The sequence below is a fragment of the Branchiostoma belcheri genome, unplaced genomic scaffold (assembly GCF_001625305.1).
Source record: "Branchiostoma belcheri isolate BF01 breed outbred unplaced genomic scaffold, Haploidv18h27 scaffold28, whole genome shotgun sequence".
In the NCBI taxonomy this organism is placed as follows: Eukaryota; Metazoa; Chordata; class Leptocardii; order Amphioxiformes; family Branchiostomatidae; genus Branchiostoma; species Branchiostoma belcheri.
In genome coordinates, this window is record NW_017803887.1 from 2,044,064 (window position 1) to 2,057,639 (window position 13,576).

Consider the following 13,576-nt stretch of genomic DNA (forward strand, 5'->3'; position numbering starts at 1 on the left):
GACATTGTCGCTATTGAGTTGTCTTTGTAGTGTCTGAGAGTGTGTGATACAGTTAAACTTAACAAATGCAATGAAAACTAGTCAGGAAACTGAGTTTTAAGGAACATACTTTTGAAGTGCAAGGTCCATTCTTGTGGAAGAAGTTTAATCCAAGCATTGCATTTCTAGTGACAATGCATTCATAGTTCTGTACTCTGGCTAAAGAGAAAACTTGCATAATAGCAACTATAAATAAGTATATCTATACTTTTCCACAAAGCCATTGATACATTTTATTATGTACAAGTCTTTGCTGTGATAATTTGTACACTTAGTGTACTTTCCGTGGAATTTTAAAATCTGTACAGCTCACTATACACACCTTAGTCTTTATGGAATAGTGCCTAAAAGTGCTGGTGTTCATAAAGTAAAAATTAGTTCACAACTGTGACATATCACCAGTCTGAAACAGAATTATTTTTACCTTTACCCAAAAACCTTAAAGAAAACATACTAGAAAGTAAGAGGTCAATTTAGAATCATGCTCAGTGACAGCACTTGGCACTTTGACTGACCGCTTTTCATGTAGGAAGACTGTATTCTTAAAGTCTTGTCAATGTTTTTAAACTCGAAATTTGCCCCCCAAAAGAGACAGGATACCATACATTGAAACTGGAATGTGTAGAGGAAGAATTTCTCTCATATAAAATCTTTTCTATTCACATTTAAGTAATACAGAATCTACAATCAAAACATATGTACATTCTTCAATATTGTAAGCTGGTTCCTGAATCAACCAATGGCGGCTCTGGCCTGAGTTGCCATGGCAACTACAACCCATCATCCTCCTCTTCCTCCTCATCAGCCTGGATGTACAAGAGTGTTTTCTCATGAATTTCTGCCTCAGCGATCGTCATTTTAAAGTCGGACGACGTAAACAGTCTCTGCGGCGTCCCCTGGACCGCGATCTCGCACGTTCCGAGTTTCTGGTCCGTCTGAGTCTGAGCGTACGCCAGGATCCCGCTCAGCGTGTCCGTGGCGTGGAAGTGCCGCTGTAACCTCTGACCTCCGGGGAGCTTGAGGGCGAGCAGTAGCCTGTCCTGGTTCACCCCCGGTTCGTGAGGGACGGGGATTCTGGCGAGCCACGTGGCGCTTACCGGCCGTTTTGGAGTCTGTACAGCTTCTTTATCTTGTTGCTCATCTTGTGGCCTTCTGTCATCTCCATCCTGCATCCTTCCTTCCTCTCTTTGATGTGTTTTCGTAGGTCTGTGATGCATTTTTGTCTCGTCTTGAATTCTGGCGTCGTGTCTATTTTTTCTCCTCAAGTCTTCTGAGCCCTGATTGGTCCGTTGGGAAGAGGAGGATTGTGGGTACGTCTCCTCTTCCGTGGACCGCTTCCTGTGGCGTTTCCGTGGCTCTCCCGTGGAGTGTCCTGATTGGTTAGTCAGAGTCATGTGATCCATGCCATGGGAGATGCCATCAACCCCACTGTCTTCTGATGCTGTCCCAGGTCTGGGGCCGATGGAAGGGAGAACTCGATATCTGTGAGGGTAGAAAAAGAAGTTGAGCTCATGTTCAACTAGAGAGTTAGCTGGCCATGGGGTGCAATGTGCAACCAGTGTAGCTTCTTTAGATAATATAAATCTTAAAGAACTCCATCCAATATTCAAACAAGGGAAATACATTTTGTAGCTCAGTGCTGAAGATCACTTATAAAATGTCAATATATTGGGAGCAGGAAGGAGGTTAAAAAACGTTCAGGAAAAAAAAGCTTCATCATTTTATATTTCTGTTATGAAGCAATGTTGTTCTTCTCCCTTCGCTTCAGGTAACTACTAAAAAAATGTGTTTATGATCATCAACTAACGACAACATTATGTTTACTGGTATAGCATTCAAAACAAAATACAAATAGAAAACAAAAACAAAGTTTGACCTTGACAAGGCAGAGGTTGGTCTGGCTGGAGGACTAAGAGCCAGGATGTCTATCCCAGAATCCTCTCTTGAAGACGGGCGCATAACGGGCGACCCGTGCATCGGCGGTGAGGCAGATATCGGACTTCCCGTCATGTCGGGACTTCTGGCTGACCCCGGGCGCGGACGACCTTTAGCTGACCTTGGGCGCATCTTACGGACGTGTCCGGTCTCCGGGGTGTTGTTAGGCGTGGCGGTGGGGCTGGCGGTGGGGTCGGCGGGGTCGTGGATCCGACCTCTGCGCCGGCTGGCAGGGCGCTCCGTGGGAGGGGGGCTGGGAACAAACTCACCACCTGGGAAACACGACAAACAATTATACAAACATCAGTGAATGACAAATTTAAGCACGCTTAAGTTGCCATTTGCCTACAATTCTCTATTTGCAATTGGGAGGTTACAAAACATACATGTACATGTAGTAACACACAAACACTTGGGCTTAGTTTCTGAACAAACTGGTCAAAATTGAAGTTTTCCAGTACCAAGTTGTAAAAGTAACGCTGAGTGGATGTTATGCGCAACATTGTCATAGAGTGCATTCGGATGTCATTGATAGATATTAAATCTGTGTTGAATTTCAACTTTAGTCATTTAGATAAAATATTACAATTTGTTTTTTTAAATACCAAAAGCTTAACCTGGTACATACTAGTATACTGCACAACTAAGTGAATGTTGCAACAACCCTGTTCAATACCTATCCTGGTGATCTATTGCCCCCATATATTGTGTTATTTGTGATAGAGAAAAACGGGAGGGTGCTATATGGATTATGTTGCCATGGCAACTATGGAAGCCACTCAGCTGTTGGCGTATTAATTTCAAAGGTCATGACTTTTCTATGTTTTCGAACAATATTATGTCTTCACAGACATCAAGGAACTCAATTCCATACATTAACAAGCATCTAGCAAACCTTTCTTGCAATTTTATGACGTGAAAAATCTGGAAATCTTGGGAGAGTTTATAACTAGAAGATTTGAAGTCTTGGTAGATCCGGAGACGTTGCCTTGACATTGCTACGTAGAGGACTAGTGTAAAACAGACCCTGGCATGTACTTAATCCCTACTGTAAGGCACTTAACGACTACTCCAACAGTCGAGCCCTTTTCCCCGAGTCTACTTCAGTTCCAACCACCGTGACGGACTCACCGTAACTTGGGGAGGGCGAGTCGGGGAACATGAAGTTTCCCCCCGCCTCGCTGCCCGTAGGAGCCATCGGTGACCTGCCGTACTGCCTCCTGCCGCCGTGGCGGGACACGGGGCGAGCCATGCCGCCGGGACAGATCGTTACGTCCCCGCTGGAATCCGGGTTTGGGCGAAAAACTCAACATGAAATTTTGACTGATTTTTTACTGCCGCGACTGTTTACCGTAATTGACCCCTTCCCACCATGCAGTGCGATAGCTTACTAACACGCATGCGCGATCTTACTTCCGGGTTTTCAGAGGTCAGAGGTCAGGAGACATGTGGATAAATTCTTAGACAGGTTTTTAGAGGAATTGAGCTGAAAACAAGGAAATAGACCGTTTTAAAAGTGAAAGTATGTTGCAACAAGTTCTTGAAGGGACAGAGACGTCATCTCTCGTAGTTATAGAAGGTAAGACTGCGAAATTACCTACAGAAAAGAAGAATGAGAAAATGGCAAAATGTAGATCAATGCTGATGTTTCATGTTACATGTTACAAAATACAATGTATTTTTATATTTTATTAAAAAATTCTGAATGTTGTCATGAATTTTGTTTTGTTTTCAGACTGTGTGGAGCATGACGGAAGACCAGTTTTCCACTGTTTCTGTTCAGAACTGGCTAAGAGGTGAGAATTAACAGTGTCTTGTCCATATTATTATACATGTAATTTACATACGGTCTATTCCAAACTCCCAGGGTTGGCAATGAAGACAGAGAGGACTTTATTTGGATGCAACTGTATTCAAACATGTGTTGTTCTCATCCAGTTCTATCTGGTTCTCAAGGGTAACCTATGTACGTCACTGGACTGTCCTATTCTACTTGGGGGTATCTTTGGGGTCTTACACTACGATGTACTAGTTCATGGTAATCCTCATCATGGACATAGAATTATACAGTACAACACGAGGTGATGTATTTTGTAAGTCATCTCTTCCACCTGTCTGTGCAGGTGTGCGTCTGTGCACCTGTTCCACCTGGAGAAACCTGCAGACTGTTTCCTGGAAGGTGCCAACGTCTCCAAGTAAGGTTATAAGTCAGCTGATTCGATTCCTTATTCCAGAAACATTCTCTGCCCATTTAAGGCATATCTATGTATTGTAGTACAAATGTACAGTACAGGTAGCCTCCACCAGGCCTTTCTACGGGAATACGGATCGTAGAATTCGGCAAAAAAGAGAATTAAATTGGCCAAGGGAGTCCGGCCGCTGGGAGGTAGTTTCATTCCCTCTGAAGCATAGTCAAACCCCAAGGTGGCCAAACTCCCCCGGCAAATATTCTCCTATATATAGCCAGCGTAGTTAGTCTGGTAGAGACTACAGTACAGGCATGTTAAATACCTCCTTGGTCTAAGGCAGTACTAGTAAGCAAGAGAAGCACAGGTACGTAGAGTTGGCCTAGCTTGTCAAGAAGTAATACTGTATGGATAATATGACAATATACATGTGTAGAAAACCAGAATAGATTATTGCTATTTCATTCTTTAATTTTTTTTTATTTAATGTGACTAGCTTAATTTCTTTCCTACAGAATCCACCTCCATGACGGCTTCTCAGACCCCCTACTGTGGGAGGAACAGAACAGGTGAGATGAGTCTTGGTCTGACCTTCATTGTGTCCTTTAATAAAAACTGCAGGTTACAAGGTGTCATTGAGCTATGAGGTAAAGATGTGGTGGAAAATTAGTGTTTCCAGTCCGCCCATTTTCACTTAAGGCCACACCAATTTAATTTGTTGGTTCTCTGATTTTTTAGAGAAATATGAAGTGACAGGGCAAAAAGAAAGTTAAAACAGGTCTAGGCATCCTATTGGTGTGGCCTATTAAAAGTTAAAACTGCAACTTTTTTGGGAACCTCCACTCCTATTGCATGATTTTTATTTGTAGCCCGGAATCCAGTCTTACACTAGGCTATTCTGTTTGCACTTTGCAGAGATTCTTCAGAAGACAGAATAGACTTAACCTCAGCCCCAGACTTCTTGGGGCATGTGAAAAAGTTGTCTGTCAAAACTTCTCCAGTAGCTGTGGTGATAGACTCCCTGACGCCCTACCTGCTGCACTGTCCAGGCTATGTCATCTGCAGGGCCCTCCACAGGCTGCTGAGAGCCAGGCTAGATTCAGGTCAGTATAATAAACTGTACTGTAAAGGCTATGTTATCTGTAGGGCCTGCCAGAGGCTACTGAGAGACTAGGTTAGATTCAGGTCAGTACCTTGAGTACTGCACTGTCCAGGATTGTCATGGTAGGGCCCTCCAGAGGCTGCTGAAATCCAGGCTAGAGTCAGTTCAGTACATGAACATAAAAGTGGAACTTAATACTTTCAATGAGGACTGAGGTGCTCTATGTTCTTTTCTTTCTTTTGGTTTAATGTTGCCTAATGTATGCCTAAAGTGTACTTCTACATCAGATTCTATTTTTATGACTGTACATATGTTAGTATTCAATGCTACAATAACAATTACTCAGTTTAGTTGCATATAACCTGTAAGAAACAATAAAATTCTTTTACTTTTCCACAGATGGAGTAGAAATCGCACTGGTTGTGGCTGGTTTCCATGGAGATCTCCATGACGACAGCACGGCCGTTGCCCTGCGGCACATGGCGACCACGTGGGTCCAGCTGCAGGAGGGGGCGGAGTCTCCCACGCGAAGCAGGGAGGGGGCGGAGTCTCCCACACAGGACAGGGCCTGTTTCCATGGCACCTGTGAGGTCTTACACAGGAGGAAGTCTGGGAAGGTTATAAGACAGGTGATGATGAATAGATGTTATTTTTAGACTTAGATTGATTGATTTCAAACTTCTTTTTTAGTCTGATGTTATAGATTTTAGGTCGCACAAGTTTATAATATTGATTAGTTGTCTTTTTGTAAAGATTTTACCCAGTGCAAGGCCAAGACCACTTCTAGGCACTGAACTAAGTCCATGTTACTGGAACTAGCCTGGTTACCAAACCTATTTTAGCTCCCAAGTCCTACATCCTCTCCGCAAATAGCTAACTGGAACAGCATCTCTTCTTCCTGAATTAGAAACATAATGGTTGAGACAAGCTTCACTATCTGAGTGAGGACTATCTGACCTAACAGAAGAAGTAGAGATTGGAAGTGTCAATTTTTGTTAATCTAACATCCTGGAGGGACATGGCTACAGCCGCTATGCATCTACTCTGATGCCTGCGGCTTGATTGATTGATTGATTGATGTCAGCTCTCACTCAGCATTATCAGCCAAACAGACTAGACAGAACGCTGCACTGAGGAAGAATTAACTTCACAGTTAAATGTCTGTCACTCTCTATCATAGTAATTGCCCTCTTTTGAATTTGGAACGCTTAGAAGGTGTCTTTCAAATCTTTCAAAGGTTTAAATGTTCAAATGTAGGTTCACAAAAATATGACAATGTTTGACAATTTTTATTGTTTCTTCAGGATGAGGAGTATCATATCTCTGCCCAGTGGAGTCTGACATCACGGGTACAGAAGGCACCAGTCAGGCCTGCAGCACAGCCAGATCAGGAGGTAACATCCATTCCATCATATAGGGTATATTCAGTCAAATGACCCTCCCCCTAGGAACTGATAGGCAGCCTTAGCAATGAGCACAGGTGGCCATTTTGGGGTCCACTTGAACTTGAAGGTCGATCTATAGTGGCACCTTATTCAGCTCTCTGTAAAATTAGCCTCGTCAGATGTTGGCCTTGGAAGGGATAACAGAGGATAGTAATGTTTTGCATTTCTTGTACACCAGCCAGAAAGCATGAAAACCTCCTTGGAAGGAGTAACAAACCCTCACAAAAGTGGATTTCTGCCATGACTAGAATGACTCTTACTAGATGTAGAGATTCCAAATATTGAAAATAACCTACCTTTATAGTAATAACTATTCTGTATATTAGTAGTGATAACTGTACATGCACTTCAGTCCCAGGTGGACCCAACTGCCAACTTGACCTTTAACCTCCGACTGACTGACACAGAGAAAGAGGCCAGGAGCAGGGTCGTGCTGCCGTACATGCACCATCAGAGGTAAGGTCATAGGGCAGGGGTCAGAACTTGGCTAGATGTCTACAGTGAGTTTTCTTTACAAAGTGCATGTAACTGTACTGATTTCTTTCAGGCACATATTATATTATTCATATGCTAATTCTTTGAGGATCAATCTATAAATATTCTTTTGTTATATCTTTTGTGTTTTTTTTTCCATCAGGAAAAAGGCTCCAGACAAGCCGGCAGCGACTCCAGGTGGACAGATTTTCTACCAGCCTGATGACGTGGACGACTTTGATGAGGAAGATCCTGATGATGATCTAGACTTCTGATTGGCTGGTTCAAATATAATACCGCACAGTGATTGGTGCATTTAAATCAAGCTAAGTGTACTACATGTAGTGTCCCAAGCAGTCTCACTAAAGTGCTGAAAGAATTGTGAAAGTACATCTGTGTAATATACTTTAATATAAACTTTACTACAGCAAATAAGCTAGCTTTCTGCTTTACAGTATGAAGTAATGACACAAGATATGGAAAGGGATACACTATTTATTATCATACTTTATGTACAGGTTTCAGACTTGCTTTTATATGAACATCAGGAACATTTCTATGTTATACTAGTAGTTGAAATAAAGTAATGTTCTGGAAGGCATTATTGTCTTTGTCTTCTATGTTTGCCTACTAGAGTCTCTTCTACAGTCATGTTTCCTTGGAGCCAAGATGACTGCTATAAGAATGTTTATCTTTACTTTACACATGTAGATCTGATGAGACACTTTTCTGTGACAGTCTCAGCTTGTATCAGCCTGTTCTGTGCCTGTCTGCCCTGCCTGGTAGGCCTGTATTACCCATGACAGCCACCGTGTGAAACTTGTGGTAACTGCAGTCATGCATGTCAGCTTGTATCAGCCTGTTCTGTGCCTGTCTGCCCTGCCTGGTAGGCCTGTACTGCCAGCTCCACAACTCCTCCCTTTACTGCATCACACTTGGCAAACATCTGCAAATGGATGAAGGGGAAAGACAAATGTTAACAACTTCTGTTCCTACAAAAACAACAGCAAACTCGACAGTGAAATTTGGTAAATTACCAAATTTCAGAACAGACCACATTAATGTTGCTAATTGAGTTGACCTTAGAATGGTTAAGAGTTACCAACAAAGTCTTTGTTTTGCTGCAATGAATCTTATTTGTACTACAGTAACTGAATGCATATGCCATCCTCTCTTAAGAACTGCAGAAAGACATACCTTGACGATGTCCAATCCCTGCAGGTTGTTCTGTGTAATCTGGGCAGCTGATTGGCTGTCAGGATGTAACATGCAGTATAACCTCACCAGTTGGACTGCATCATCAGCACTGGAAAGGGAAAAAAATTATAAACATCTTACAGATGACATAAACATTTACATCAAAAGTGGCAAAATGTTTTCAGAAGTACCAGTAGTTCATGTGGTATTGCCTTACTATAGGAACTACCCTATACTCATTTACATAATTATAATAATAGTGACACATGTCATGTTCAACTGTTTTATGTTCCTTCACATGTGATTAGTGTCAACTTGTGCTCTCAATTCATTTAATGAAGCTGAAACGTCCGAAAGTTATCTCCATTATTTATCCAGTAGTAGAGTTTGAATTGTCTTTGAATATATTTTCAGGAAAGAGAGGCAAAAACAATGCACAATCAAAGTCTGCCAGACAAAAGGTGGGCTGAGAAACAATAATTTGCCAGGGGAGTTTGATGACCGTTCATTTGTCATCAAAGGTATGTTACAACCTTGAACAGTTCTGATTCAGATAAAAGCCGAGAACTCACAGGTCCAGCTGTAGCATGTCCACAAGGAGGTCATCGACCTTCCTGTTACGTGTGAGGTACCAGGTCAGCCCGCCGAAGTGTCGCGTTGACCGCAGCAGTCTGTACTTCTTCTCATGGAACACATCTTCATACACACGCTGGTGGATCTGTCACGAAGATGCAAATTAACTCACACCTTATGTCACAAGTATGCAAATTACTTTACACGTACTGTACGTGGTGATTTATCTGATCACAGGAAATTAACAGAAGTTATTCAAAAGTTAACAGTAGTTATTATCAAGTTTTGAAAAAAAATTAACAGAAGTTATTCAAAAGTTAACAGTAGTTATTATCAAGTTTTGAAAAAAAATTAACAGAAGTTATTCAAAAGTTTTCTCACAAAGAAGATTGAAAATTTTCAACCCAAGAAGTGTAAGAGAAGATTTCATATAAAACCAGTTACAAAATGTGCCTTAAGATTTCAAGTGTACATAAAGGCCACTTTGTTGGCTTGTAGCATGACAAAGTAGACAAAACAGTTAGCACCATGCCTTTGACTGGGTAAAAGAGAGTAAGTTTACCCTGATGAAGTCTGGAGAATCAGGTTCAAACTGGATACAACAAAGATCTAACAGGTCCACATGGCGATCTGCCTCCAGGACAATCTGGAGAGAAGAGAAGGTAAAATCAGACTTACACCTAACCTAGACATTTAGGAGCACAGAAAAAGTCTTGGGTGCACAATATGCAATAAAGTAAAGTATCATTGAAACTTGGTCAGAAACCTTACTCAAGTCACTGCAATAGTACAAAGGTTACATTATTTTTTCTTACATGTAAATATCAACAATAGTAATTGTAGGCTGCACACTACTGTACAAAAGTTACTGTGTGTAACCTGGCACAAGTATCAGGATTAGAGCTGTGTACCTAAACAAATTTTAGGTACAGGTACAGGTACAGGTACACAGGTTTAGGTACAGGTCCGGACCTGAACCTGTACCTGAACAATTCGACCAATGTATATGCTCTTCTGAACTCCTGTAATAACAAGAAAAACATTGATATAGGTTTAATTTTTGTTTATGGAGAATGTTCAGATAAAATATAGGTAAAAGTAAAGATGTTTTTGTTTTCATGAACACATTGTCCTTACACAGGGACCCATTGTTAACCAGCTATTTACACATTTGAGGTCACAAATAGGCATAAAATTGGTGTGAAATTGTTTAGGTACAGTACCGGTACTGAGGGATTAGGTATTTTGGACCTGTACCTAATCAATTTTTCCGGTACAGTATCGGTACTGCGTACCGGTACACAGCTCTAATCAGGATGGTGCATAGCTCCAATTTGAGTTTCTAGAGAGTTACTTTGATCCCTCCATTGTATAAATGCATAATGCTGCATTATTTCTACAACATTCTCCTGTATATGAAAGAAAGTTCAAATCATTTTTACACTCTATCATTAGGACTGCATTGTCCATAAAGTCTGTGTGTGCTTAAGAAGATGTCTCACATCCATGTGGTCCTCCTGGAACAGTGGAGGAGGTCGGATCCTGCGCCCTTCCTTTGGGAAGTACACCTGTAGCAGTCTGTCTCGCTCTTCCCACGTGGCACGGCGTAGAATACCGTCCTGCTCCCGAACCACAATAAACCTTTCCTGGAAAAATGAAAAAAAAAAACTTACAGTTAGAGCAGTAGAAAATATGAAAATAAGACAGTCAATAATGACAACCTAAATGTCTTTCTTGGATAGAGTAAGCTCTTTTAATGCATGACTTTTCAAAAACTACACAAGAAATCCTGTTTTCTTCCAGGAGAGCAATGATTGTGTATTCACTTCTGATATGAAGCATAAATGTATAGCTTAGAAATTGCAAGATTTGGATTCTGTTTGAATCCAGAGTAAGAACTTAACTACATTGTACTAGTAACTAACAAGGCAATTTTTCAGAGATGGCAGACTTCACCCCTTTGCCCATACTGATTTGCAACCCTTCCAGTCCTACAGACAAGAATAACAGCACTGAGGGTACATGGCAAATTTGCATTTTGTATGTGCAAAATCACAAAAATAAATACAGAGTTGAAGTATTTTACAAGAATTTTACATTGATGAATATTAGACAACCAGGTGATGAAATACACGAGAAAACAGTAAACTCAATTTTTCAAATTCTGTCCAGTTGCTTGAGTAAATGTTTCTTGTGTATAACAGTATTTTGTGCAGGGTTTCCTACTTACCCTATCAGGTATGTTTTGTGAAATGTCTGTGAACACAAAGTTGGAGGTGTCCAGTCCCTCCAGTTCAGGGTTCTTGGCTATTGGTGTGGGGTCGATCGGCACTCTTTCCCCCAGGACAGGCGGCATCTGGAGCTTCTCGCTCGCTCGCTGGACTGTTTCACCAAACGCCTGGACAAAGTGAAGGTGGTTTACAGGTGGTTATGTTTTTTTTCATACCCATCAAACCACAGCACTCAATTTTGCATCATGCATGTGCATGTGCACCCCAATTTGCACACTACATATATACTACTAGCTACATTTCTTTGGGACTATGTTCAGCCAGTGAGTGAGTGAGTGAGTGAGTGAGTGAGTGAGTGAGGGAGTGAGTCAGTCAGTCAGTCAGTCAGTCAGTCAGTCAGTCAGTCAGTGAGTCAGTGAGTCAGTGAGTCAGTCACTCAGTCAGTCAGTCAGTAAGTGTCAGATCTGTCTGTCTTTTTGGCAAGCTGCCGAGACTAAGCCTTGCCCTCCAAATCCCATAACAAATTCCTAATAAGTTCCTGTCTCCCATGAGTCAATATATATAGACTGAGGTAAAGGTATAAAGTGGCCAATCACTACTGGAACCCTGTAGCTGACATCCCTGGCAATGTTCTGTACTGTTTTTAAAAAAAGTTACAACTAACCTTCTTGAGCTGGTCCTCTGTCATGAGTTTGTAGGTGGGAGGGTCCACTTTAGCCCTGACCTGGTGGAACACCTTCTCCAGGTCCACCCCCGTGATCTGCACCAGAATGGACTGGACCGCCGGGTCAAAGAAGTCAGGAGGGGTGGGCTTGGAGGGGTCTGGGGTGGACAAGTAACATTGGAAAAAAAACATAGTCACCAAAATTTGATGTAGTTTTACTTCTGACCTCCTAAAGCTTGATGTAACAGACAAGTACAAATGACAAACAAAAGATCATAAAACAGGCCTCAGTATATGTAAAATAATACTTGTTTTTTCAAATTTGACAACATGACATTGTGACACTCACTCACTCACTCACTCACTCACTCACTTCATAATAACATTGTGCCTGTACTCTGCCATTACTCTGCACTCTTAGAATGCCAAATTGCAAGTTGTTAAATTTTTCGGCAGTCTCCATTTTTTTGCGACTTTGAGGCTGTTCTGGCTTCCCATTCTCTCACGCTGAAAACATGCACACATGATGGGGAGGGGGGCGCAAGACGTCAGACATTTAACGTGTGTGGGTGTAAGAGAAGACGGAATAACTCACCTGAATCTGCTTCACCTGGTGAAGACGAACACAGCCGCACGCCTCGGGTGGACAGGGACGGTGAACATCTCCGGGAATCCAGCCAAGAGCGGACACATCTTCTGCACCCCGATAAAATCGTCCTGGACGCCGCCATCTTGGATTGCCGAACGTAAGGTCACGAGCGCCACCTACCGATGCAGGCGGAACTTGACCTTCGAGAAGAAGGGTTTTCGACTGTGTCATGGTAGAGTGTAGGTCTGTATAGAAATGAACAGCTGCAGTATAACACATGTCATCACTCATACAAAATTGCAATGGCAAAAATATCAAAATGTAGCTCCAGATTCCTCTTCAAATAGTAGTAAAACATAAAGTTGGAAGACAAATACCTCTCTGGTTCGCATATTTCTTTTCCTCCGGTTGTCAACTTTTACATGAATTACATGTAGGCTGCTTACCACTAATATCAGTGTTCTAGGTTGCCCCAGGTCCAAAGCCTTAATTCCTAGAATTCTGCATTCTAAAAATTAGCTATGATTCTACTTGCTAATAGTACATTGTATTTCTTTTTTTTAAAACAAAGGGATGCAATCTACATAGTTGATCACAGGGTCACCAGTCTGCAAGCCATTCGCATAACAGATTCAATCTCTGCCGGGAAACAATATATGGTTGCGCGGTCCACTGTGCAACCAGGTAATTCGGACCCTGACCTCTATCTTATATCTAACATACCCCCCACCCCCAACAAATATAGTGTGGTAAACTTGAAAGTAATCAATGAAAAACATCGATTTTTTTTGTTGGTATTCCATGACAAACAACAGATTTTTACACATTACAGCCACATGCACCAAACGTCAATCTCAGCGTGACGTACGGGACAGAAAACCGCTCCAGACACCTTTACATTTCCCGCGGCAGGGGGAGAGAGAAATGGGGTATCGATCTCACGAGAATTTACGAGATTTTCAACCGAGTGAGAGATGATATGGGAAGAGATGGGTGTTTATAGAGTCAATACTGGGGAAAATTCCATCACAAAACTGGGACGTCACATTTTCAAGATCCAAATTAGAATCGATTCGATCTGTCTCGTGTAGGACTTCTCTTATCGAAAAGAGTGCTGGGTTCCTTCTGAAGGCCTAGGTGT

The 13,576-nt window shown here is 41.9% G+C and overlaps 3 protein-coding genes across 4 annotated transcripts; 1 reads left to right on the forward strand and 2 right to left on the reverse strand.

Annotated features, from left to right (window-relative positions):
* Positions 1–112: 112 nt before the first annotated feature.
* Positions 113–3,339, reverse strand: LOC109472660 (UBX domain-containing protein 10-like). Its single transcript, XM_019772496.1, has 3 exons — positions 3,106–3,339; positions 1,916–2,246; positions 113–1,521 (listed from the first exon to the last, which is right to left on the reverse strand). Exons 1-3 carry the CDS (start codon positions 3,224–3,226, stop codon positions 810–812), a joined length of 1,164 nt encoding a protein of 387 aa, XP_019628055.1. The 5' UTR covers positions 3,227–3,339; the 3' UTR covers positions 113–809.
* Positions 3,340–3,415: 76 nt separating this feature from the next.
* On the forward strand, positions 3,416–7,729 carry LOC109472667 (elongator complex protein 5-like). Of its 2 annotated transcripts, XM_019772507.1 has the most exons (10): positions 3,416–3,553; positions 3,710–3,770; positions 4,098–4,169; positions 4,676–4,729; positions 5,076–5,263; positions 5,662–5,767; positions 5,798–5,891; positions 6,567–6,656; positions 7,060–7,163; positions 7,345–7,729. In XM_019772507.1, the coding sequence occupies exons 1-10, from the start codon at positions 3,499–3,501 to the stop codon at positions 7,454–7,456; spliced, it is 936 nt and encodes a 311-aa protein (XP_019628066.1). In that variant the 5' UTR covers positions 3,416–3,498; the 3' UTR covers positions 7,457–7,729. The 2 variants fall into 2 exon arrangements, with proteins under 2 accessions (XP_019628066.1, XP_019628065.1); XM_019772506.1 differs by having other exon boundaries at positions 5,662–5,891; positions 7,345–7,727.
* A 37-nt stretch (positions 7,730–7,766) lies between these two features.
* On the reverse strand, positions 7,767–12,604 carry LOC109472728 (28S ribosomal protein S22, mitochondrial-like). The gene is made up of 8 exons (XM_019772579.1): positions 12,442–12,604; positions 11,847–12,004; positions 11,182–11,349; positions 10,454–10,597; positions 9,514–9,597; positions 8,951–9,096; positions 8,379–8,487; positions 7,767–8,127 (listed from the first exon to the last, which is right to left on the reverse strand). Exons 1-8 carry the CDS (start codon positions 12,575–12,577, stop codon positions 8,026–8,028), a joined length of 1,047 nt encoding a protein of 348 aa, XP_019628138.1. The 5' UTR covers positions 12,578–12,604; the 3' UTR covers positions 7,767–8,025.
* Between the last annotated feature and the right edge of the window lie 972 nt (positions 12,605–13,576).